The 24,965-nt window shown below is 42.2% G+C and overlaps 3 protein-coding genes across 6 annotated transcripts; 1 reads left to right on the top strand and 2 right to left on the bottom strand.

Moving 5' to 3' along the window:
- Positions 1-329: 329 nt before the first annotated feature.
- Positions 330-4,597, bottom strand: cd4-2.2 (CD4-2 molecule, tandem duplicate 2). 3 transcript variants are annotated; one of them, XM_041942057.1, is made up of 9 exons: positions 4,463-4,597; positions 3,399-3,473; positions 2,930-3,085; positions 2,701-2,838; positions 1,537-1,773; positions 1,383-1,436; positions 1,080-1,210; positions 879-946; positions 330-664 (listed from the first exon to the last, which is right to left on the bottom strand). In XM_041942057.1, the coding sequence occupies exons 2-9, from the start codon at positions 3,469-3,471 to the stop codon at positions 580-582; spliced, it is 942 nt and encodes a 313-aa protein (XP_041797991.1). In that variant the 5' UTR covers positions 3,472-3,473; positions 4,463-4,597; the 3' UTR covers positions 330-579. The 3 variants fall into 3 exon arrangements, with proteins under 3 accessions (XP_041797991.1, XP_041797990.1, XP_041797989.1); XM_041942056.1 differs by lacking the exon at positions 4,463-4,597 and having other exon boundaries at positions 886-946; positions 3,399-3,570; XM_041942055.1 differs by lacking the exon at positions 4,463-4,597 and having other exon boundaries at positions 3,399-3,567.
- Positions 4,598-4,915: 318 nt separating this feature from the next.
- On the bottom strand, positions 4,916-16,319 carry usp5 (ubiquitin specific peptidase 5 (isopeptidase T)). 2 transcript variants are annotated; one of them, XM_041941922.1, is made up of 20 exons: positions 16,058-16,319; positions 15,352-15,480; positions 15,125-15,188; positions 14,902-15,029; positions 14,443-14,588; positions 14,026-14,210; positions 13,275-13,369; positions 12,126-12,319; positions 11,807-11,878; positions 10,852-10,939; positions 10,605-10,730; positions 10,373-10,526; positions 9,688-9,850; positions 9,503-9,591; positions 9,041-9,169; positions 8,295-8,438; positions 8,055-8,197; positions 6,843-6,993; positions 6,535-6,619; positions 4,916-5,860 (listed from the first exon to the last, which is right to left on the bottom strand). In XM_041941922.1, exons 1-20 carry the CDS (start codon positions 16,163-16,165, stop codon positions 5,767-5,769), a joined length of 2,487 nt encoding a protein of 828 aa, XP_041797856.1. In that variant the 5' UTR covers positions 16,166-16,319; the 3' UTR covers positions 4,916-5,766. The 2 variants fall into 2 exon arrangements, with proteins under 2 accessions (XP_041797856.1, XP_041797854.1); XM_041941920.1 differs by having other exon boundaries at positions 15,125-15,191.
- A 402-nt stretch (positions 16,320-16,721) lies between these two features.
- On the top strand, positions 16,722-24,116 carry p3h3 (prolyl 3-hydroxylase 3). Its single transcript, XM_041941927.1, has 16 exons — positions 16,722-17,207; positions 18,360-18,544; positions 18,669-18,827; positions 19,766-19,958; positions 20,066-20,197; positions 20,353-20,495; positions 20,665-20,754; positions 20,832-20,884; positions 20,979-21,058; positions 21,145-21,272; positions 21,357-21,452; positions 21,603-21,753; positions 21,888-22,005; positions 22,156-22,231; positions 22,311-22,451; positions 23,636-24,116. Exons 1-16 carry the CDS (start codon positions 16,913-16,915, stop codon positions 23,798-23,800), a joined length of 2,205 nt encoding a protein of 734 aa, XP_041797861.1. The 5' UTR covers positions 16,722-16,912; the 3' UTR covers positions 23,801-24,116.
- The last annotated feature ends 849 nt before the right edge of the window (positions 24,117-24,965 follow it).

Below are 24,965 nucleotides of genomic sequence, written 5' to 3' on the forward strand. Positions count from 1 at the left end.
CCTCCATTCATCCTCCACTTCCACTATAAGAAGTAGTTCATTTTAATGACTTATCATTTATTCATCCATTTATATAATTTTTGTTTGGCGAGTAGCGTAAAAGGGCTACAGCTAGCATTTCTTCACACAGCCCTGTGTTGTAGAAGGACACAGAAACGAACCTTGTAGGTCTAAATCAGCTGCGCGAAAGTCAGGATGGAAGGCAGTACATAAGAAGTTGACATCTGTACATGTGAGGACGCGTTACGATGCTGCAGAAATGTAAAAAATAAGTACAGACTGTTGCTGTTCTCTCTTGCAGTGGGAGAGCCGATTTGCATTCACTTCACTGGTTATATTTGGTGAAAAAGCTCCAAGTGCCCACATCATCACATTTGATTTTTTTTTTTCCATCAAGAGCATTCAAAAGCCCATTTACATTCAAGCCATATTCACACTGGGGTTCTCTTTCACTTGCTCTCCCTCTCTCTTTATCTCTATCTTTTCCTCTCTTTCCACTTCCTCTTGCTCCCTCTCTCTCTCTGTCTTTCTTTCTTTCTCTTGCTGTCGATCTCTCCGTTCCTCGATCGGCCTTTCATGTCAACCCATTAGGAGGGGTTGCAGAGGGGGGGCTGATGGCTTCTCTCTCCGGCGTCCTTGCTGCGGTTTTGCTGCAGCTGTTGGGCTGTGATAAAGAGAGGAAAGGCGAGAAGTTTTCACACTAATTACGACACAATAATGAAGCACTCTGTAAAAGGCACAGTGAAAATGAAGGTCAAACTGTCATTAATATAAAGTGAATAGAGTCGATTAGAAAGCATCTGTAAAGTGAGCAGAGATTACTGGAGGGGGGATGAAGTAGTTCTTTTACTAGATAGAAGCAAGTTAAGAACATTTACTGGTTACACTGGCAGTACTGCTCAGGCTTCAGTCGCTGGCGGCCATTCTTCATCTTCCGCAATTTTCTCTATAGCAGAAAAAAAAAATCACATCATATTTTTTTGGGGTTTCTTCAGTGACCTATCCTCCTTCATCCCAGCTACTAATCGAAATCTACAAATCAGCATGTGAAGACTCCCTGGATGATTTCCTTTACTTACCCTCCTTCTTTTGATCCTCTTGCACAAGCAAACGACAAAGGCCATCAGGAGGAGCACAACCGCGCAGCCAACTCCAATTACAACCCACATCCACCAGCTGAGCCCCAGCTTGGACGAAGGGGCAGCAGCACCTGGTTGAGCCATGAAAAGAGACCACGGCAGAGAGAGAGAGAGAGAGAGAGGATAATGAATCAGTGACACATCCAGTGAAGAATCACTACTGGCAATATGTGTTCTGAGTCAGAGGGATCACACTCACAAACAAACACAAGCAGCGTGCACAGTTAGGGCAGGCTGACTTACGGTTATCCTTGGTGCTTTTGGGAGGGACTGGTGCAGGTGTTGTATGAGCAGGCTCTGGAAGCAGAAACACAGCACACCTTGCCTTTGGCGCTGACCACATAGGTTGCTTTTGATGTGGTAAAAATCATATGCAGAGACTTTGATAGAAGCCTACCTGCAACTTTGATGTCTAAGCTCTCGTTGAACGTCTTCCCGGCATGGGAAATCACGCAGATCCAGGTTCCTACATCTGAGCGGGCCAAAGGGTACAGCTGAACTATCTGTGACCCTTTGTGCGGCCTTCCATCTGGCCTCTTCCACTGCACTGTAGAGTCTGGGCTCAGACCCTTTACCTGACACTGCAGCGTAGCCGTGCCGCCCAGCCGGAGATCAGCCGAGGAGCTGACCGAGACTGCAACACAGAGGGACGAAGGACGGGGGTGAGGATACGGTGAGAATCACAAAGAGAAAGGGGAGGCCATGCTGAACGAAGACTTCATTCAGATCATTAGGAACATGACACACCCTTATGACATGACAGGAAGAGCAAAATGAAAATATATCACAGTACTGTGGTCGGTTTCACAGACTGGAACATTTGAATTTTAGAGATATCAAATCATGAAATTAATTAATGCTGCTGAGCTTGTGAAAATAGTCAAATAATTGATGAGATTTCTGAAGTTTGAAGAATAACCCTGATGATGTCATCAGGGGCATCACAGCCCTGGCTTGTAGACTACAATCTTTTAACAAGAGGATGTTAGCAATCTGGGGGAAAGGACTTTTATAGCTGTCGAAGTCTACCAAAAGATATCAGTAAGTTGTATTGTGGGAAATGTAGGATCCAGTCTTTTTGGAGCTTGAGCCATAAAAGGGGTTAAAATCAGTAATTTAGTCTATCCTTTTTTAAATCTGTCTCTTGTGAATCAAAGTTTATAAAAGAGACAATACAAAAACACAGGAATACCATTCAATCCCAAAACTACACGTGTGTGACATTTAATTTGTATTTCATGTGCTTTAATGTTTTGCATTGAAATGCAAAAATGTGCTTTTTCAAACAGGAATTCCTCAGTTACCTTAATCGTTTAACACTTTTTCTGAAATGATTGTTATCAGTAACACTTCCCTGTGATGGTAACCTGTTTTCAGGTTTAATTTTCAAGTTAAAATCTCGCATGAATCTAATTATCAAGTATCACTCAAAAGACAAGTATTTAATATGCGCTTCCGTTTTCTCTTGGTTCAGAATTGTAATGATGGAGGCTCACTCTGTGTTCCATGCAGTGCAAAGAATTATTCGCAAATAAATTTTTCTTTCATTTCTTCTGCTTACCTGAGACCACAAGAAGTGTATGTTCTCGAGCTGTCCCATCTACCTCGCAAGTGAACTTTCCGGCATCTTGTTCCTTCACTCCACTGATCCTCAGATTTGTGTTCCTCAGCTGTGACCTATCTGCAATGTCACCTTGGCCTAATGCAGAAAATACATGCAATATAATTAACAACAGTGAGGTTTTTACAACAATATATTCTGATAAAGTCTGAAGTCTGTCTGTTTGTACCTCTGCGGGGGAATCCCTTATCTTGGCTATAAATCCGGTCCTTTTCATTACGCCACTCCAGGCTGTTGACGAAGTTGTTGACCCCACATTTCAAGGTGGCACTCTGTCCGGGTTTTGTGAGAAACACGTCGCCTGCTGCAGAGAGCGCACCCAGCACTAAAGAGAAACATAAACTTAATGTGATATATTCACAGGAGAACACTAAAAACTCTGTGCTGAGTGTTAAGACAAGGACAAACTGACATCACTATCAAATATTCATATTACTTTCCATTGTAGACTCATCTACTGAATATGAAGGCCAATTTATCAGGTTGAATTTAGGGAGTTTGTAGGTAGAACACAACTGCAGCTATTTCCCCAGATAGATCAAAAGACTTTTGTTAACATACAAAAGGGACAAATTTGGATTTAGGTTGCTGGCAAATGAAAAAAAAAAGATGATCTACAATGAAGCATGTTCACTCACCAAGCACAAACCAAACAGCAATCTTCATTTTAAATGTTGGATCGAAGGATGTAAAATGCAAACAAATATGCATTTCTGTCAGGAGAAAATGATAAAAGAGAAACATTCAGTGCAGCAGTTCACGATGCGAGAGAACATATTTCCAGGCTATAGAGACACCGCACACAAAGCTTCTGTTTGACACGAGCAACATGTGATCCCTAACCACCAAGCTCTACTTCCTTCCTCTATCTATGTCGGGTATCAAAAAATTAAAAACATGCTTCTTAACACCTGCATGAAGAAGTGAAGCAAATATCAGTAGGAAAATTCAAGCATATGTTTAGGCTCTTTTGTATTTAATTAACGTTCTAAAAAATGCACGTTAAGGTGCCTTACTGTAGACCTGCTCCCACTTCATCTCATCGCACACCAGAAATGAGACGTTTGTCATAAATCAATAATTCTGTTGTGCAGCTTTGTTACTAATGAGAGCAGCGACGCAAAGAAATTCTCTGAAATCTCTGGACAACCATTCATCACTCTTCATTTTCTGATATGGTTCATGATTTTCAGAGTTTTCAGAATTAATTCAGTAAGCTAAAATAGTTCAATCTGAATAATTTCTCATTTTAAAGGCACACATGATATATTCGTACTGTGGTTATTTCTGCTTGCCAGTACACAATCTGACCAGATAATCAATACTTAAGTGCATCAAAATTTATCTAAATGGTCTCATTTCACTAATTTTCAATATATTTCACCTCTCTAATCGAACAATAGTCATAAATTGAGATAATTAAGAATCTTTAACCCTTAAAATCAGGCATGGAGACATCATTGAGCGCAATTTTCCTTCTCACTCCTACGCTGAAGCTTCTAACTTGCTATTAAGACTGCGGAGATATAGGAAGACATAACAGCAATCTACAGATTTTTAACATATATTTGTTAACTTGTTTAATTTGTCTTTGTTAAATTTATGTACCAAAAGAAAAATGGTTTCAGAATGGTCAAATTAAATCCAATAATTTTATTTTACAATATAAAACTTGATCTCATAATCTAGTTTGACATCTTACCTTAATTTTGAGGCAGCGCCGTCTTTTGTGGCGTTATTGAAGGCCCAAATCTTTCCTCATCCCCTCTGTGCTTCACCTTATCGAAAACAAGCGCACAAGGATGCAGAAACTGTAGAAGGCGGAAGAGATCTAAAAAGAAACCTGCACTTTGGAAAGTTGTAGGCCAATGCGAACCCCAGCTCTTTGTGGGTTTGCTCTTCGTGCCTGCGCTTTCTCGCAAACTAGGCCTGGGATTTTGTGCATGGTGCAGTTTTTACATGAAGCCGAGTGAAGTTCTGTAGTGACTTAAAAACACAGGCAACCTAAAGGAACCAAGCGTTAACCACGTTAATCTAACTCCTAACTTATTTTTAAATCATGTCAAAATCATAACGCAGAAAAAACAAGTGAAAGAAAAAACTGAAAGTCAGCTGAAAAACAGCTTCACGGTGACTTATATAAAAAAAGACAGAATGACAGAAAGACAATTTTTTATTTGTCACAGCAGAAGTAACAAAGGATTCGTTTGCAAAATAAAAATGAAATAAAACAAAAATCACCCTCACCAAACTTATAAGAAAAAACAAGGTGATCTGATGTTTTGACTTTTTTTAATTTCCTTTTTGTAACACACATTTGAACTGTTATTTACTTGTTTGATTTACTGACATTTCCTCTCATCGTGGATGTTGAACCATTTTTACTCAACTGAAACAGGTGGAGGAGGAGTTAACACCAGGCGAAACCGCTGACACCAACCTGCAACCGTCCAATAGAAAGAAGAGGGGGCCGGAAAGGAACGTGTTTTGAGGGGAGGGGCAGTGACTACTGATGGCAGTGGAAATCAATAGTCGGGACACAGACGAATTGTGATAGTTAAGCATACTTATTAATAAGGAGTGAATGGACTTAGAAATCACAGTCCCTCTCATGTTCTGGGGCCTGTTCCAGGAAGCAGGTTGTTTTAATTATTTGGATGCATTTGCTGAGTAAAACCGTGAACAGATGTTTAAACAGATTTCAGATGGCTCCCAGTTTTACTCAGGAGAGCTGTCCAGGTGATTCTGCTGCTTCTCTGAATGGTTTGTAACCAATGGATGAAAAGAAACCCCACCCAACCCAAACACCATATCTGTACATCTGCACCAATTTATTTAACTGCGCATATATGCAATCTGAGAGATTTATTTACACTTTTGTCAGTTGTGAAGCGTGCCAGGACATTTGTAAGAGCTTGTAGGGGTGCGACTGTGAATGCTGTCTTGTGTGTTTGTGTTAGCGTACACGTTCCTCCTCCTTCACCCCAAGCGTAACGCTCCTTTGTCTCATTCAGCCACTCTCCGATAGAAGTAGAGGTATCCCAGGTCTTTGGGAGGTTTCTCAGAAGCACACACCTTCTGATCGTTGAAGATGACCCACCTGCGGAACAGAGAGATCAGTTAGTTCACAAAGAGCTCCTGGATAACAGACGATGTTTTGGAATTACACAATAGTGTGGCTTTTTAAACTAACAGACCTTATTGGAAAATAAAATATCCCTATCTTCTTTAAACTGACAGCTGCTTTTCCCAAATGACGAACAACATAATATTTAAACATACAATGGTCATTTTTTTTAGCAATTTTAGGCCTTAAATGGCCTGTGTTCAAATGCATCCACTAGTACATATCATTCAGGGATCAGTTCTGCTATCAAAATGTAAAATAAATCTGCCATTTTCTTCCTAAGTGGGCAGAAACTGCCTAAACCTCAGTTCTATGACAGGTCGCTGTGTTGCACAGTCCTCACATCAGAAGCTGTTACTGTTCAGACCAGACTTGGAATATGGTGCCCCCTGCTGAGGCACTGTAAAAACCAGCTACTCCGTTACACTAGAATATAATTTTTAAAGACATTTAATGAATAAATGAGCTACTGAAGAGACAACAGAAAGCATTTAATTTTTTTCTGAACATGGGATCTGCATGAAAAAAGTCTCTCAGGACCTGAGACTTGCTGTGATTTTGAACTGTCGGTTCTGACTTTAAAATGACATGCTGAGGCTTTGAGACATCTCTTCAAGCTAGAAACACAGGTACAAAAACCCACTTACTGCTGATCCTTCTTGATGTGACAGACGTAGTGGCCGCACATTGTGCTCGTCCCCATGTGGCTGATGAACGCAAACAGCTCATATTCTGGATAAAGGAGAGAAACCAGGAGTTCAGTTATAATTAGAAAATCTGAAACCAACTTATGATGGCTGGAAGAACATTAGACTTTAAGCAGAAGATGGTAATGATGCTGCTCTCTACATTTCATGTTTCTGAACACATCTCTGCAGCTAATTTGTGAGGACATATTCTGAGGTGGTGATCATTTTGAATGCCTCCTTTCTCATCCTTCTCCTTGGGTACTCACTGCCTGGTCCGTCTCTGACGCGAGGCCCAGGAGGAGGATCTCTGCCGCCCTCGCTCTCTGCAGCTGAGCGGCCACCTTCAGACACATCCATGGACTCCAGGTCATCCAGGTGGGAGAAGATCCAGTCCACTGCCCGGTCCAGGACATTACTCTGTAAAACACGCACCCGTTAAAAGAGACATTATCAGAGAATATTAAATAAATGAAGCTTTTGGTCAAATATGAGCTTTTTGAAAAGTCTGGTTTGACTTTAAAAAATAAAGGATAGCTCATGTAATTTCTTCAGAGATTGGTCATCAGATTATTGAAACACTGCAAAACATATCAGATGATATGAGGATGATGAATGTAGCTAATTTTTAATAAGTCAAGTTGTGATACTTTCATAAAGCATTTAAAATACTCTTAAAGGTCACATCTATAAAGGAGCCAAATGTTTGATAAAGTCATACTAACATAACTGTCAACAGGGTAGTTACTGAGCGCAAGAAAAGAAGAGAAAGAGCAGAGTCATGCGGCTTAAGTGCTTCTTCTGACTCAACATGAGACTGGTACTGTAGCTAATCGTCGGACAAGAGCACAGAAAAAAGCTCTACTTATCTCGATCATCTGGGTTGGAGGTTTAAGGGTACCTGCAGTTCTTTGCCTAGTTAACTTGTATAAAAGTGACCCACCGACAAATAAGTGGCAAAGCATTTTCTAAACGTGGACCCTGGTCTGCACCTTCCTCTGGAAAAACTTCAGCTTCCACAAATTACTGCACATAAACGTTTTCTGTAGCTGCTTCAGTTAGTTAAAAGCCAGGTGGGGATTATGAGTTAGTTACCGGGCGTTTTCTGTGTTGTGTCTGCTACTCCTTATTCATTAGCAGTGCTTTCTCCTGTGAAAGATTGTTATCAGTTCTTTTTCAACTAATTTCTGGCTCTTTTATTTGACAAAAACCATGGTAGCTAATGTAAATAATTTTGTCACCACCACAAAAATCCTGCAGATACAATCACTAAAATCTAAGATTTATCTCTAAATAATACAGCTTAGCTCAATGCAACTTTAAGTAAAATCCTGCTACTCATTTTTGCTGCGTTATCAAGGCCAACACTGGTTAGAGTCTCCAAGCATGACAAAAGTGAGCAGCTGTGCCTGTACTGGTACAGTTCTACTTTTAGACGAGTGACATGTGGAAAATCTCCATCTCTAACTGAAGATTCTAACCGTGGCTCTAAGTGCTTTGGTTGCTTGGTCTCGGCTGAAGCCCATGGAGACGATGGTTGCCAGGTGCTCCTCGGAGAGGCTGTCTGTAGGCGTGGTCCCGGGGCCGGAGCTGCAGCCTGGCAACACAAGGGGGGCCGAGAAGTCTGCAGCCAATCAGAAAGGGGAGAACATGGAGAGTGAGAGGAGCAGTCAGACTGATCGATGATTTGCTTTCTGGTAAACTCCCACTGTTCTGCACACCTGGGTCTTCCATATGGCTCATGATCCAATTCATGGCAGCATCGATTCCAGTGTTCCCAGTGTAGTACACCGCTTTCCTGCAGGCCTCCAGAGGGAATCCCATTTCACATAACTGGGACACAGTGGAGTCATCCAGGACTGGAGCTGAAAGTTTGTTGAGAGGAAAGTTGAATTACTTGGATGGACTTTGTGGAATGTTTGTTTACTGGTGGGAATTTTTTGCAAAAGAAAAAACATTGTTGCACTTTACAGAAGCCGAAAACGGGCGTTTTCTTGTAGTAACGGGTTGATTATCTCATCATCTCAAGATAACAAAATAATTAACTCGTGATCTCAGGGTAACAGCATTAAAAAAAAATTGCAAACACGGCCGTTCTCCACTTCCATAACTGAGCACATTTGAACAAAAGTTTCCCAAAAAAATTGACAAAAGGCAAAATAATTTAAAAAATATATAGAGAATCATCAACTTATATTCTCCAAAAATGGAACCATTAAGATATTGCTTCTTCAATTTAAAATGCAACTCAAATCACTTCACATTATGCAAAAGTAAACAAATAATAAGGCAACGGAAGGACGAAAGGAAACAGAAAAGGCAGAAAGAAAGAAAAGGAGGAAACAAGAGTGGACAAAGAAGAGCATCACAGAGGAAGAAGGAAAAGAGCAGAAATGACAGACAGACTAACACAGCAGTGGGGAGTAGAGCGAGTCGTCCTCCTCGTTGCCATGGGAACCCAGGATACCTTTAACCTCCACATCTGGGGTCATGAGTGGGGGCGGGGCCACCTCTGGTAGAAGCTCCTCCCCTGGCTGCTGGCCAGTTGCACGTAGCGCGCTCAGGTCCAGAGTATCAGGAACGTCAATGCTCACGTCTGCACATGAGAAAAATCATGCAGCGTTCAAAACTACTTTTCATTTCCTATTTACCCATCCATCCACGACAGCCCAGAAGTTTGTTTTCCAAACCTTAATCTCTTTACATTATATTAAAACTATTGACAGTATTCTTAACTATTATTTTTAAATCCTTGCTAGGAAGCTCCGTAGATACGAGCTGCCATTTTTGTGTCACTCTTTTCTCAAATTGTTTTTCTTGGTTTTTGTTGTAAATTGCGAGCTAGGTTTAGGATTTTTTACTTTTCTTCTCCTGACTTTTTCTAGCTCTGTTTTTCATTATTTTCAACACAGACAATGTATTTTCTCACCCAGCTTCTTGGGAACCCAGTCAAGGCCAAAGGTGAACTTCTTAATCTGGATGACCAGGTGGTCAGGAAAAGAGGCAAAGCGGGTCGTTCTGACAAATGAGACAAAAGCTGATATTAATAAAAACATCTTAGGATTTCTTTCAACCTATCACTTTCTGTGTGTGTGTGGCTGTCTCTCTTCATACTTGGTAGCAGTAGTCTTGGTCTGCACAGCTGAGCTCCAGAAGTCTGTGAGGACCTCCGGTTCACTGAGGGCAGCCATGCAAGCTGTGAAGGGGATTTGTGCTCGCACTGTAGGGGCTGATGAGTCCCCCTCCTCACGCCGGCGCTCTGCCTCCTGAAGCTCTTCTGTTACAGAAACATGTACACAGTTGGAATACAACAACTTACACACCACTGTGTTCGAGACATCAAAACACTAACTTGTCTATCGGTGTGGGAAACACTGGCATGAGCTCATGTTTTAAACATTGCCGCTGCTCTTAAAGTTCAAGCTCTTTCAGCTTTGACTTTATTTAACCTTTTTTTGCAAAACCAATGATGTGACAGCTGTTTGTAAATTACCAATGCCCCTTGATGGACAATAAAGAACCATCCACTTAAGCTCTTATTTACTGTTGGTCTTTACTCATCTTCTCCTCAGGATGATAACTGCCAGTGCCTTTTTTGTATGGAATTGGAATAATAAATATTTTTTAATTCACAAATTTTCTTTTCTGGGCTCACCGTTTTGTTTTTCTTTAAATTCACTTCCTTGCTACCTGAGACACATTGGTGACAAGAAGTGATGATACACTAAGATCTCTGCATTGTCCTATGATGAGCACATCTCATACAGGTGACCATGTGTAGGATTGGAGATTGTCTCACCTGTGTTGGTAGCCTGGTCCATTGGCACAGGCAACTGGACGATGTAATCCACCCGCTGTGTGTACTTGGCTTTCTGCGATTGCTGACACACAATCCTCTCCTCCACCAGGAACCTGAAGGCTTCAGATGGGTTGGACCCAGAACGACAGTTCCTCTGTGGGTGAAAAGAAATAATAATATAAGACAACACCTGAGGAGCAAAAAGAGAAGCAGAGTTAGAGTGTTATTTTACCTCCACCATGTTTATGAAGTGCAATAAAAACTCCTGAGCATCCTGTTGTCGATTGGTGGAGAATTCTGGGTGGCCCCGTCCAACAAGTGCTTTGAACATTCGTGGTGCTATGCCGATTTGGTCTCCCTGCAAACAGGCATGAACACTTTGATTTGTCAATGGTGAGGGATATTTCTGAGAGTAAATGCCATGTGGTTCATGAATATCTGACTTATAGACTCCACTGTGACTAATTGTTTCTCCTTACCCGGGATTCAGATGCACCATTTTCATCTCCAGGGTCTGGTGCTGGTTTGGAATACTCTCCTGACAACAGACCATACCCGAGCTTGGCTCTGTGGTAAACAAACAAAGCTGACATCACTGCACATCCAACAATATATCAGAGTCTAACACAGGAGGAGGATTTGGATATAGGCCTAGATATATATTTGGTGTTCAAATATTATGGTGGAATGTCTTATCAGGAAGACGACTTTCTTACATCCAGTGGGAATTTTTGTACAGCAACAAAATTAGATATTGTCTAGAATTAGGCCACATACACATCAAATCTAGCAGATTTCAACTTTAAGCTGAAACATGAGAATGTAGTGTAAAATAAGTAACTGCACTGAGCTTAACGTTACATCTGATGAAATGAGAGACAACTTAACAATAAAAAATGTCAGGACCATATCAGACTAAGGTTTCACTTTTGTGTTTACAATTAGAGGCTCTGTCAGTTTCGATGAGACACAGTAGAAGCAACGCTCTATTTTTCCTGCAATGACACAGAGCTAAAATGACATGAGGCCAGGTGTCAATACAGGTCTGTCTAAACCCTGCTGATATCAATAGAGCACTTCGATTCAGGAGGATAACCCACATTAAAAATAAAAATCACATTTAAATACAGAGCTGCCAGGAAAGGAGTCTGTAATCGGCTTTGTGGCTGACAGCTGGCCCACCGTGAGTATTGCTCGTGTGTATTTGTGTGCATTTTCATTTTAAAATGGGAAAAAGGGCAGGAAATATGTCTCAAAGCATATATGTGGAAAATTATGCTATAGGAGAAAATGTATGCAAAAGTAAACACTTTGGAATTTGTAATATTTTATGAAACACTGCCCTTGATTTCCTGTCATACCAGAAGGGGGATGTTGATGGTAATACAAGGTCTCGTCGTAAAAAATAACCACAACATAGGAAAGAACACTCACACTTGGGTTTTGAAGTCCTGGGTGGGGTCGCTTGGAGCTTGATCAATGATCTTGTCAATGTTAGACACATACCTGAAAGCCACGAACAAACGTTTATAAAACAAATTCTTTACATTCAGTATCTTACTGTTAATCCTGGACAGTGTGAAAAGTGTCACTTTAGAAGAATATTCAAGAAATCAGGAATAATCAATCAGATAACAATATTTTCATTGCAGCCTGTCGTAAGGCTTAATCTGGTCTTTCATCACAGGAAGTGATGTGGACAACATAACGACTGAGAGGAGGATGGGGGCTATGAGTGAAAGAGGGTACTGACTTGCTCTCGAAGTCCGGAACAGTGAAGAGCACTTGCATGACAGAGTTGAGGTAGCAGCTGTTGCCCAGGTTCTTCATGCCCGTCAAGCCAGGGCCAAACAGAGGCCGTAGGGTGGTCCCAGACTCCTGGATCACCTCCCACTCCCCCACACGCTGGTTCACAGCAATCTCCAGCTCTGTCATGGTCCGCTCAGTCTGAGAGCAGAAAAGTCAAAGGGATAAGAAAATGAAGGCGGTACAAGCAGATAAAATTATATGCAGTACCCTTCATACAGTATATAAAAGCATGTTTTGAAAATGATGAGTAAAATTAACCAATACAAGCATTAAAGACAGCAGGCAGATGAGGAAGAAACTATAAAACACATCATTACAGCACTAAGTGGTGCACTTTGTCTTCTGCTCCACTACAGCACAATTCCTCCACCCCCTGTCTGTGCAACATCATTAGGTGTATGCAGCAATATATTAGATACATTAGCAAGACAAGAAACAACATTACAGTACACGGTGAGAGGTAGAGAGCTTAGGCAATTGTGTAGTCTGCAGTCTGCATGAGAGGAGAAGCAGGTGGCAAAGAAATTAATGGCAACAGAGTTGAAACAGTTTAGGAGTAAAATATCTAGAACTGGGGAAAGTATGCAGATGGGTATGTTGTGAAAGTAAGAGTACAAAAGGAGAGATATTTCTCTATTATTATAGTCTGTAAGTAATAAGACTAGAACAATCCTTTAATAATGTTATATAAACATTTACAGAAGTAATAGTTAACAGCGTGCTGACAAGACAATACATAAACAAACAAGATGGAGAACCAGACAAAAAAGTTATTCAATGATATATTTCTGTGGTATTTGTTCTTTAAGTGCTATTGGCTCTCCAACACTGCAGCTGAATTTTTGACCATGAAATCCATGGCTGCTCTATGAGGAAGAGCAAACCATAACCGTCTGGATGTCTGCCAACAGAAAAAAAGTCCAATATCTCTGACTACATTTGTAAGACTTCCATCGCAAAAAAGAGGGCTGAGCAATACTCTATCTACAGGAACTTGCTTCAATGTTGAACCAGTGGGGAAAATGGGAAGATGTGATATTTGACAGACACAATAGTCCGTTTCCACTAAAAGCAGCACAAAGACAGAACTTGCCTTCTCCATGGTCATCATGTCAATGCCAAAGTGAGCTAGGTGCTCTGGTAACTTGGAATCCAGCACCATATCATCTTCATCATAGGAGTACACATCTGGACATACAAAATAGTGACAATTAAGGGCAATGCAGTACTAAGCCTCAGAAAAATGCACATACTATACATTGTCCAACAAAGATAAAGTCCGACCCAAATCCCATTTAATTGTCCCTTTTCGCAGTCAAAAATAATGTCAAGGTGATAGTACGTGCATTGTTAAGAGTGCTACTTAAAGTTAGAAAAAAGGTATTTGGTATACTCCTTTTCATCTCAGCCAGAACAACGCATTAGTGTCCACATTTGATTGACAGCAGCGAACATGTTGAACAACCAGTGGGTAGAGACAAGGTAAGCAAACTTGACATGAGCAGACAGTGTATTGTTAGCAATGGTACTCAGGAGTAAGGTCCACTCCAGCACCTAAATCAGGGGTGTCCGAACTTTTCTAGCAGTGCATTTTTTGGGGCGACTGTTTGATCACTCAACATGCATGAAAGCTGCTGTAAACTGCTGTTCAGAGTCTGTCTGTTTGTGTTGTGTAGCGGGGTGCTGTCCATCTGACATTATTGCTTTATCTAAACATGGCTTAAAATGACACAATTAGATTAGTTCTCTGCCTACACAGTCAAAAATGCATTAATCAATTTAGGTTGACTTACATTACTTACTAACATTTTTACTACTGAAAACACCTTGTGCCATCTGCTCACCTGCTCCATCAGGAGTGATGGTACCAAGTTTGACAGCAAGTGGGTACCCTGTCTCCTGGAAATGGAGGAGGGCATGGTTGTTGCCCCCAGAGCCGTCAAAATACCTGCGACCACACAGCACTTTTCCATCTGTCAGGTTCATCCAAATATTCTCCTGGAGGTCACACACCTCACACCGCCAGCCACTAGGATGTAGAAAAGAATAATGTAATAATGGATCCTGAATGCAAAAGCAATATTGCCCGGGCATTTTATTCATTGAAATGAACACACTTCAAGAGATTTCGTAGTAAGTAAAGTCAGCTACCGCATTTGCAGTTTTGCAATTTATTGCAGAATATAAGAGGAGCTTTGTTTAAAAGTCTCTCAACTATGAGGAATTATATAGTAAGGGACAGCTGTGACCTAATGTCTCACCTGGGAGGTATCTTGACTCCGTTGTCAAGTTGTTTAAGGTCAGCGGCATGCCTTGACTCCTGTCGCACCTCTCCATCCCACTGTTGAACTTGTAAGGTGTGAGACACTGAGTCGGCTGCCATGATACCCGTCATTGACAAAGACACCTTGAGGAAAGGCAAATGAATTGAGAGGAACAAATTTCATCTGACAAACAGCTCATTATGAAACTGAGAGTAACAGTATATTATCTATGTGCATGTGCAATATATAACAATATATTGTATGAAGATTAACTTGTCAAAGACGTTTGAAGGCTGCATACATTTGCAACAAGCGTCTTTGCCCTGTTCTTGTACTAATGAAAACAAACACTACATTTTAAAACTACTTTTTATATTATGACAATGTGAGTGAATGATAACATTTCCTTTGCCAGAAAACAAAACAAAACAAAACAAAAAAAAAAAGAAAACTCACCCGTTCTCTCACAACATCAGGCATGGTAACGAGGTCTTCTGCTGTCACTTCCTGTCTGTCAGGTAAAATGACCACCTTTACATCCTCCTCGTACTGCTCCTGCTCCACATCAAAACCGCCTTCAATCCCTGGACAGACCAGAAACAAAAAGGGAGGTAGACACAGGTTGGTCTCGAAAGAGGACACCTGTATAAGCTGTGTTTGTATTGTCTCATGTTCTCACCTATAGCCAGTCTGGTGGGCTTTTTCTTAGGTGGGTGTCCAGATCCAGAGTTATTGTCATCTTCCTTCTTTGAGAATAACATGGGATATCAGTGGGTGTTGAGATTAGTTCATTTGTCATGAAAAGAAATGGTGTTGGCAGTGTCAGACTTAATGTAAATCGGTGTCCATGTGGAACTGATCACTGTAACATGGAAAGTAATTCATAAAGTAGAATAAAGTGCCCACCTTAGCCTTGCGAGTCCGGGTGATGTGGAAGTAAGCCCTCTGACCAGTGCGAGCATGGTGCCTGTCCACATACTGACCCCCAAAGCCCAGGAAACTGTTCATGCACACATACAGGCCTCCCTCACTCTCCTGTAGAGAAGACACAGGCAATGTTTAATGCTACCACCTGTTCTCATCTCTCTCCATCCTGACACAACGGTGGGAAGTTAAAAGTTGGAGACAATATGGGTGTCTTAACCATGTCACAATATCAGTTATAATAATTTAGCCTACTAGCTCTCCAGTCAGCCTGCTAACGCTTGCAATTCAGCTCAGCACCGGTTTAATATTATCTGTCCCGAGAAACTTAAAAAAACAGAAGTAATATACTAAGGGCTAAGTTACGTTAAAAAGCATCAACGGTCGTGCCACAGTTGTGACCACGAAACGACTAACTGTAAGTTAGCTTGCTAGCTAGTTTGACAGCATACCCAATTACACTAACACAGATAGCTAACAAGCTAGAGTTTCCATTACAGTGCATTATTAGCTTAGCTTGACGCTAGCTTGCTAGTTAGTTGAAAATCTAGGAAGCCAGTGCATCGAAGTAGGGCAGCAGTGGCAAAGCGTTACAAAAGACATAACAAGAGAGAGTGAAAGAGAATGGGAAATGAAACAACACTGTTTGTTGGCTGATGTTTTGATGTGTAAAGGGAAGATGGCTCACCGGCGAGGAAAATGACAAGGCGCATTCGTCTTTGTGGACACGGTCCCCGGGCTTCGGCACCCGAATTGTGGACAAAACCGACATCAAAACCTCACCAACATCCGCCATGACAAGCTAGCTAGTTTCGCCTTTCAGTGGGACACCTGCTCTTCTGAGTTTGGACACCCAGCCTCTTGATTCCCCGGCTCGGAAGAGTGTCCGTTACCTAGCCCGTCTTCTGCTGTCTGTGTTTGGCTGAATGAATCATGAGCTGCTGCCTTGTGTTGAGTGAAGGCCGAACGAACTCAGTTGCCCGTACGGCGATGGGCTGCGGCTCGTTACCGTAATGTGTCGAATATCGCCAACCGTCGTAATATTGCAATGTAGTAAATATAGATTCGCATCGCATCTACCAGAGCTACGTTAGTGCTTAAAACCATGTTTACATATGGGTTTAATTCTCAATTTGTAAACAGAGGTTTACGTGTTCAATAAACAATGGATAATGATTCATTTTGGATCAAGGCGCTGTATTTGTATATTTACGGTTGCGTCCGTTGAACTCAATCAATGGTTTCCTCCTGTAGTTCTATCGATGTATTGCAGACTGACTTGTTGAATAATAATCAGGTAAAACACACCGTCTAGCGTTAATTAGCTCAGAAAAAATCACTAAGTCGTATTTAGATTAGTTTAAACAACCGAATATACTAGTCGGGGACGTTAACAGGAAGCAGAAGCTAAAACATCATGTGAAGCTATAACACCTACTTTCCTCTAACGAAGGGAAACTTTCCTCCTTCGTTCCCTAAATGTTTCCATAGTCCCTCCTCTTCTCCCAGCTCCGTCTCCTCCGCAGGATTTGTATCTCGGACCATGGCGCTGCGCTCCGGTTATTTCACTGTATACGTGGCGTTTCATTTTGTTATCGCAGCATTATTTCATTTCAGCGTGGCAACCCCGGGTGGCGGCGGCTCCAATGTTTTGTCACTTCTGCAGCCGTATGATCGTTTGTATTACGGTGGAGTGCGCGCATATTTTGGCGAGGAGTGGGGGAAAGCCGCGGAGCTGCTAGAGAAATCCATCGCAACCAAGGAGTCGCTGCTCAGAGTCCGCAGGCAGTGTCATGATGACTGTGTGGCAGCAGGGAGAGAGGCGCTCGATAAACTGGGTATTTTATATTAAATACTGAGTGTTTTGAGATGGAGTGTGGGGATTAGTTGTTCTTACATGCAGTCAGTAGTATGCCAAATGCATTGTTATGCTCTTGTTCATTTGTTATTTATTAGTAATTTCTTGATCTTAATGCACAATGAATGAATTGATACAACAGCTCACACACAGTCTGCAACATGTCAATTCAATGTAAAACTTCACTTTCACGACCTTGATTCAGCCCATGCATGTGGTTTCCCACCTTTTTGCCTTGATCCCAAGAAATGAAGCCATGTTTACTGTGACTTGTATTATGGCCTTTGGTGTGTGCATCAGCTGTCAGCACAGCAGTCCCACCAGTGATTTTTTTCCCTTCTCAGACTGTTTGGAAACATTTTCAGAGGCCTAAAGTCAAACGTGAGAGTAATCAGTGTTTCCCAAGAAAAGAAACACAATTATGTCACAGTAGTACTGTATTTTCATTTTAATTCCTTTAATGGTATTATCACTGGTCAGATTTTTATCATGGGACCCTTGGAGGATCTCAACACTGACTTGTGCAATAGAGTATTCACAAATTCTTAAAAAAAAAAATACATTACAGCATTTTTGCCTCAAGTCATCACATTTAGCTTTTATTGTTGTTTTAATGGCTAATTTAACACGTAGCCAAGGGGCAACAGTTGAAAATGAGCCTTTTCGCTAATAGTGGCACATTTACAGTGACATGCAATGTCCATTGCTCCGAAATAAATAAGTTGTTTTCCTTCATTTTTTACTAGCAGTAAGCAAGACAAACCGCTTTGGATCCAAGATAATTACTGGTGGGAATCTAAATTATTATGAAGCCACTGGCAGCTTCCCTGATTCTTACTTACTGATTGTGTGGCTCAAATATGCTATATGTACTGCTAAATAAAAAGAAAGCAGAAAAACATAAATATGAATAAGGTTGATTACTTAATAAATAATTTTATGTATCATTTAAACTTTTATTATCAATGTGTAGCATGTAGATTTCAAACACAAGAGGCTTCATGTACTCCAAATGTTCACAATGCACGAACAGTGTTTATTGTTTAGACATTATTATCTTTTGTGTGAATGATGGACAACGTCTGATGATGTATTTCACCCCAACAATGATTCCTGTTTTGTGTATCGTTAGACTCCAAAGAGGGGAGTCTGTGGGACCTCTTGGCCTTGGATTGGGTGCAGCAGAAGGCTGAATGTTTGAGGTTCTGTATTGGACGCTCCGTCACACCTGCAGGACAGCTCCCTGTTTCTACCGACATAGAGTATGAATTCGGCAGTCGCAACCCTTACAACTTTTTGCAGGTCACATACTACAAGGTAAGCTATTTTTCAGGAAAAAATGTCTGTGACATACTAATTACCGTTAATTACTGCGGATAAACCTCTATATTGCACTCCTCGCCGTCTCTGACGTTCACACTCTCCTCCCCCTGTGCATCAGATGGAAAAGTTGCATAAGGCGGCATCGGCAGCTCATACCTACTTCGTGGCCAACCCCAGTCACCTGGAGATGAGGAACAACATTGAGAAGTACAGACGGATGGAGGGAGTGACTGAGGAGGCCTTCCAGGACAGAGAGATTGAGAATGAGAAGCACTGGGTGAGGAGGGAGGGATGATGTCTTAGTAAAGTAGAGTGGAATGGACAGCTGCAGCGGGTAGATTTCCATACCGAGAGATCATATAGTTTAATGTTTAGGGCTGTGCAATATGTCATTACAAATCATGTGAAGACAGAAAAACATCTCTTATTTCATATTATGTTCCGACGGTTATCTTCTTTATAGCAATATTTTTCGTCATTTAAGCAATGCTTTGCGTTCTTCAGCATGGCACAAATGCAGGCAGGAAATTTTCATGAAGGCAACACAAACAAACTTGAAAGAGAGTAAATTTAACACAGAACAATTTAATTCTGAACAGGAGAGAGACTCAGACCAGCCAGGCGGTTACTGAATTTACTGAAAATGTGCTATATAATGATATGTATCATTATCTGGATATGAAATGACCTACATCAGGATATGAGATTTTGGTCATATTGCACAGCCCTTTGTGCATTTTGTGTAATGTCCGTAAACTGCACTGGTTTGCCTCTTCATATCCCAAATAATACGAACATGCAGACAGAGGAAGAGGAACACAGTGACAAAGTGTATGATAGTAGAGAGTCTGGCCTTCCATAGATAAACTATTTGTTTACTACTGTTAATATTTTGGCGATGTGAGTGTGGAAAGACAGCCGTGGCCTGAGGGGCTGAATTCCTCTCTCTCGCCTTAACTTTCTCTTATCCATGTAATCCAAACCTGGTTTTACTTATCGAAGACCTCTGTCTGAGCAACTTATTCTGTCTTTTCAGACACACTTGTCATAACATGATTAGGCATGTTTGAAAGGAGGCTTAAAAGGCCCATGTAATAGCATGCACTCATGTCTCAAAATTTATCCACAAGGAGCAGCAGAGTCTAGCCAGTCTAGCAGCATCTTCTTCTTGAATATATCTTCTATTTTTCTGTCTTTACTCACCATCAAACCCAGGTCCTGTATGATTCTGCAGTGCAGTACGAGGCCTCCTCTGACTGGGTGCAAGTAGCAGAGAAATGGAAAGCGTGCGTGAATGAAACGCTTCGGCAGACAGATGAGTGCAGGGTGCAGTGTGAGGTGGCCTCCCAGCGGCTGCCTGAGGACAGGGGAGTGGACAGTGTTGACGGCGCTTTCGAGAAGGCTGCAGGTAAAAAAAAAAAAAAAGAAAAACAACAAAGGCTCCTCGACTGAAGCTTGATTTTTCTGCAGCTATAGAACAGAAAGCAGCTGTCACTGCGTTTCTTTTCTGTCTAGCTCTGTCCCTCTCCCTGCTCGCGTGCCGGCAGTCCTGCGTGACTCAAGTAGCCACAAGACCCGGAAGGATCTCTGCTCAGGAGGACTTCCTGCCCTCACAGCTGGAGCATCTGCATATTGCACAGTTTAAAGGTCAGAGTTCGGAGGTCAAACCAGAGATTACTCAAGTTATATATTCAATGTTATGATGCAGTGTGGTGTGTATCTTCTTCTGATCTTCTTTACCTGATTTGCTTTGAACCCTCCGGTGCCACTTCTTCTTATTTTGCACCCCTGCTTCTCCACAGCTGGTGATATTAGTGGAGCAGTGCAGACTCTTCGCTCTCTTCTCCTGTTTTATCCCTCTGACAAGGACTCCTTAGACAACCTGCAGCTCTACTCTGAGACACTAGGAGGAGACACAGAGTCACAGGGCACACAGCCTGCTCAGGTACCACTTAATGGCCATTACACTAAAATCACAGCTGTGGTTGTCATAATCTAAGTACATAAATAAGAGGTGAGGATTCACTGTCTATTCATTTCAGATCTCAAGTTTCTGTTTCTTCTTCTTACTTTTGTTCATGCTGACTTAATGTTTGCATGTATTTGCTATACAGGAAATTGTCCGATACATCAGTCGCTCTTTACAGGAGAAGAAGCTACTGTATTTTGGCATGGAGAACCTTGACTTCAGTTTCATCGACCCAGTAAGTGCTGTGGCAAATATACAATATTTTGATCCACAAAACTGCCTCCAGAAACTCAATGATTGCTTACCATTTAGGATCTTTGGACTCCAGAAGATGTTGTGCCTGAATCACTGAGGGATGCCTGGAGGTGGGAAAGACTGAGGGAAAATCCTTTTGGTATTAAGAGATTTGGTACAAGTTAATGTGAAGTCAACTCAGGTTTGTTTGTGTTTCCCTTTCAGAGCTGAAAAGGACAAAATGAATGAGAAAATGAAAGAGGGAGAGGAGGAGGAGGAAGTGGATGACAGTGGATTTTTTGCTGGTAAGATCGCCCTCTTGTTTCAGTCTGTGGTGGTTAAGAAATAACCAGTTTCTTCTCTCATCCTTTCTTATTTGTCCTCTCTCCAGGTGGGCCGGTCCCCCGGGTGGGTGTGACCATCACCATGGACGACGAGCTTATGAACGGGACCAATCGCGTGGTGCTCGACGGAGTCATGACTGAGAAGGAGTGTGGCAGAATAATGCAGTTAGCAGCAGTACGCTCAGATTGTCAAAGAGTCAGGCCCTCTCAGGTAGAAACAGCAACATGCTAAGCCACCATTTCATCTCATCTCTGATAGGCTGCAGCATCTGCCGGAGACGGTTACCGGGGACGACGGTCTCCGCACACGCCTCATGAGACGTTTGAGGGCCTGACTGTCCTCAGGGCTGTGAAGGTGGGTGAACAAGAGATGACGTAAGCAGAAAAATAACCTGTGCTCAGAACTAATTAACTACATGTGAATTAATTAAAGAACCAAGCATCGGTTAGCAGTGGGGACCCTGTGCTTGAACATAATTAGTGAAGTTGGTATCTTCTTTTGCAGTTGGCTCAGGATGGCATGGTGAACCAATCAGATGCCAAGCTGTTATATGAGCTGGGCGAGAGGGCGAGAGACCTGCTGCACTCTTACTTCAGGAGCCCCTCGGGACTCTTCATTTCTTTCACACACCTGGTCTGCCGCAGTGCCATTGCAGGTAACGGCAACATTATCCATATCTCTGCGAGGGCTGAACGAATGGAGCTACAACTACAGGGTTTCCTAGAGTTCTGACTTTTATGATGTGAACTTGTGTTCTTTTAGGAAGTGAAAATGTTTCTCTGCCCTCAGGTGACCAGAAGGGCAGGCTGGACCTGTCTCACCCTGTCCATGTTGACAACTGTCTCCTTGAGCCGGAGACCAAGCAGTGCTGGAGGGAGCCGCCAGCATTCATACACAGAGACCTCAGGTACACAGTTAGGGAAAGAGCAGGGAAAACACAGCAGCCAAAAAGAGAGACTGTATTAGTAATGATATGTGAAACTATATCATCAAATTACGAACACAGCATAGACCATAATGGTTGTATTAATGGCTGAATGACTCTATTCCCTCACAGTGCCATTCTGTACCTGAATGACAACTTTGAAGGAGGAGAGCTGTTCTTTACTAACAGGGACGCCAAGACAGTAACAGTAAGTCATTTTTCGTCATTGTTTTAAACCTGCTTTGTTAGACCTTGTGACTGCTCCCCCTCATTTTTCACGTCTCCAGGCTCGAGTACAACCCAGCTGCGGTCGACTGGTGGGTTTCTCCTCAGGTCCGGTGAATCCACACGGTGTTACCGCTGTGACCAGCGGTCGGCGGTGCGCGCTGGCCCTCTGGTTCACGAAGGAGAAGTTCTACAGGGACATGGTGAGCATTATGACGACTACACACAGAGCTGACCTCCTCCGCTGGTCGGACGTGCCTCCTGCAGTCGTGTCGTAGTCGATGTTATGACAACGGTGCTGGGTAACAAGACCAGCTGCAGCGTAATGCAAATCTTGTGGTTGTTGTCATGTTTTGGGATTCACAATGCCCGCTCTGTGATCATACCATTGCAGTTTCCTTAATGTTAATCATATATCTGCTTGGAAAAAGATGAATCATTCAGGAGCCATTTAAGTTTGTCAACCAAGGATGTTAAAAAATGATAGAAACCCGATTAAAAAAAAGCTGGGACACTGTGTGAAACATAAAGAAAGCATAACTTGCGGATCCTTTTTCACATATACTCAAATTAAAACAGCACAAAGACAAAATATTTGATGTTTCACCTCATCAGCTTCATTGATTTTTGTAAATATCCGTTTATTCTGAATTTGATGCAGCAACACATTTCAAACAAGTTGGGACAGGAGCAACAAAACACTGGGAAAGTTGTGGAACGCTCCAAAAACACCTGTTGGAACATTCCACAGGTTGATTGGTAACAGGTGATAGTATCATGATTGGGTATGAAAGCAGCATCCTGGAAAGGCTCAGCAAGGGTGGGGCGAGGTTCACCACTTTGTGAACACATGTTTGTGTAAAGGATACTACATGGACTCAGGAACACTTTGTAAAACTGTTGTCAGTAAACAGTTTGTTTGCAAATGATTACATTCTGTTTTTACACAGCGTCCCAACTTTTCTGGAATCATGGTTGTAATTTTGGTATATTTCAATCAGTTTAGTCATTAAATAGGGATGACATTTTGGACAGACAGTAAAACTTTTAAAAGGAGAAATAACATAGTCCTAAAAATTAAAAGCTGGATTCGCAAGCAATAAAGTTCAGGAGAGTTTTTTCTGCCACAGCTTTATGTGGTTCGGTATGATCAGTAGCTCATGATGGCTAATGTCAGCTAAGTTTAGGCAGATATTGCTTAATAACTGACATTATTGAGTCAGTTAAAGCTACATAATCTCACTTTATTAGAGGAGAGCCACATTGCCGGCAGAGCCTCCTCACTAACATCACCTACCACAGATGGAAAAGGTGAAAATAACTGCTGTTAGAATTTTTGTCCAGAAAGTAGGAGGATATAAATGCTATTCTTTTGTTCCTCCCTCAGGAGCGAGAGGAGGCAGAGGCCATGTGGGCTGCAGGCGGACAGAGCGTGGTGAAAAAGGACGTGGAGGAGAAAGAGGGCACCGCCGCCCGGAACGCTCGCAGCCAAGCACCGAAGGAGAGGAGCAGAGGGAGAGGCCGGGTGACGGGGGGCAGAGATGAGCTGTGAGAGCCAGAACAACCCAGACAGACTGAACCGCCCGAACTGGAACGCAGTCTCATCTGCCTCCAGTGTGCCATCCCATAACAATGACCATTACACCAACCATGAACACATCTCTGTTATGATTTTTCAGTTTTTATCCACACGTTCACTCTTCATCTCGCTGCATTTTTATGTAAAGCTGCTTACATACTGTGTTCATGCTGTATATGATGAAGGTAAGTGAGGGAAACACTGTCCTCTCCTCCCTCTCACGTCAATCTGTGCTTTACAGGCCAATTTCACTCCCTTTAAAAATGAAGAGATTAAAAGAGGAAATAAATGTGACTCTTAAACCATTGTCGCATGAGTGCTCTATACCGTATCGTCACAAGTGGGGGAGTGTGAGAGCATTAGAGACAAAGGGAGGACAAAAAGGGGCAGAAAAGTTAAAGCAACGCTGCGTAATCTATTAAGTGATTACCTCACACCCTCTGTGGCTGCCTGGTGATTAAAAATGGAGGGTTAATACTTTCTCAGTCTGTTTCTGTCTCTTAAGAGTAGAAGCATGTGATAAGATATGCGATTAAACAGCATCAGGAAACTGTAAAAGTAGTTACATTAGAGAGTGCATCAGAAACTACGGTTTGAGGCAGTAAGAAGGAGAGGAGGAAACAGAGAGAGGTGCACAGGGGGGAAAAAAGGATAGAAATAGAGAGATTACTGTTAATCCCTCATAAATGAGTGCATTTGTTTATGAAGCTTAAAAAATCTCCCATTTAGAATATGGAATAGTAATCCAGCGAGAGATCATTTAATCATTCACGTCCAGCGGAGTGACACTCGACCACCCACTTCCATCTTATCCCTCCCATTACAACCAGTGCCTCCTTTCAGCCCCCTCCCCTGCTTTCGTGCAGTGCATTAGGGAGCGAATCAAGTACTGTTTATGGCCCATATTAACACTCTCACTCCCCCCTGTGTTATAATCCCCCCGTCGCTGCAGAATTGGGTCGGCAGGCCCGTTTAATGGAGCCTCGGTTTTAACTGCTTCCCTCCCTCACTCGCTGAAGCCGTGCTGTACCCTAAAAGTCGGCATTAATCTTCTCTTTAGTAGGTGTTACGTCTGTATAATGCATCGTAGATATCCTTGCACTAAGCGCCCTTGCTGTCTGCTGCTCCAATTACACAC

The sequence above is a fragment of the Chelmon rostratus genome, chromosome 8 (assembly GCF_017976325.1).
Source record: "Chelmon rostratus isolate fCheRos1 chromosome 8, fCheRos1.pri, whole genome shotgun sequence".
NCBI lineage: Eukaryota > Metazoa > Chordata > Actinopteri > Chaetodontiformes > Chaetodontidae > Chelmon > Chelmon rostratus.

Bases quoted from the DNA above. Each gene is read 5' to 3' on its own strand.
- usp5 (XM_041941920.1), bottom strand. From the start codon at position 16,165: ATGGCGGATGTTGGTGAGGTTTTGATGTCGGTTTTGTCCACAATTCGG. The intron at 11,879-12,125 runs GTCAGTACCCTC...CGTGGCTTTCAG, and splicing joins GTTCCGGACTTCGAGAGCAA to GTATGTGTCTAACATTGACA. The intron at 9,851-10,372 runs GTGAGACAATCT...TTTCTGTAACAG, and splicing joins GGACCAGGCTACCAACACAG to AAGAGCTTCAGGAGGCAGAG.
- cd4-2.2 (XM_041942055.1), bottom strand. From the start codon at position 3,504: ATGTTTCTCTTTTATCATTTTCTCCTGACAGAAATGCATATTTGTTTG. The intron at 1,774-2,700 runs GTAAGCAGAAGA...TCTGTGTTGCAG, and splicing joins TACACTTCTTGTGGTCTCAG to TCTCGGTCAGCTCCTCGGCT. The intron at 1,211-1,382 runs GTAAGTCAGCCT...TGGCTCAACCAG, and splicing joins CAAAAGCACCAAGGATAACC to GTGCTGCTGCCCCTTCGTCC.
- p3h3 (XM_041941927.1), top strand. From the start codon at position 16,913: ATGGCGCTGCGCTCCGGTTATTTCACTGTATACGTGGCGTTTCATTTT. The intron at 21,754-21,887 runs GTAACGGCAACA...CTCTGCCCTCAG, and splicing joins CTGCCGCAGTGCCATTGCAG to GTGACCAGAAGGGCAGGCTG. The intron at 22,232-22,310 runs GTAAGTCATTTT...TCACGTCTCCAG, and splicing joins GGGACGCCAAGACAGTAACA to GCTCGAGTACAACCCAGCTG.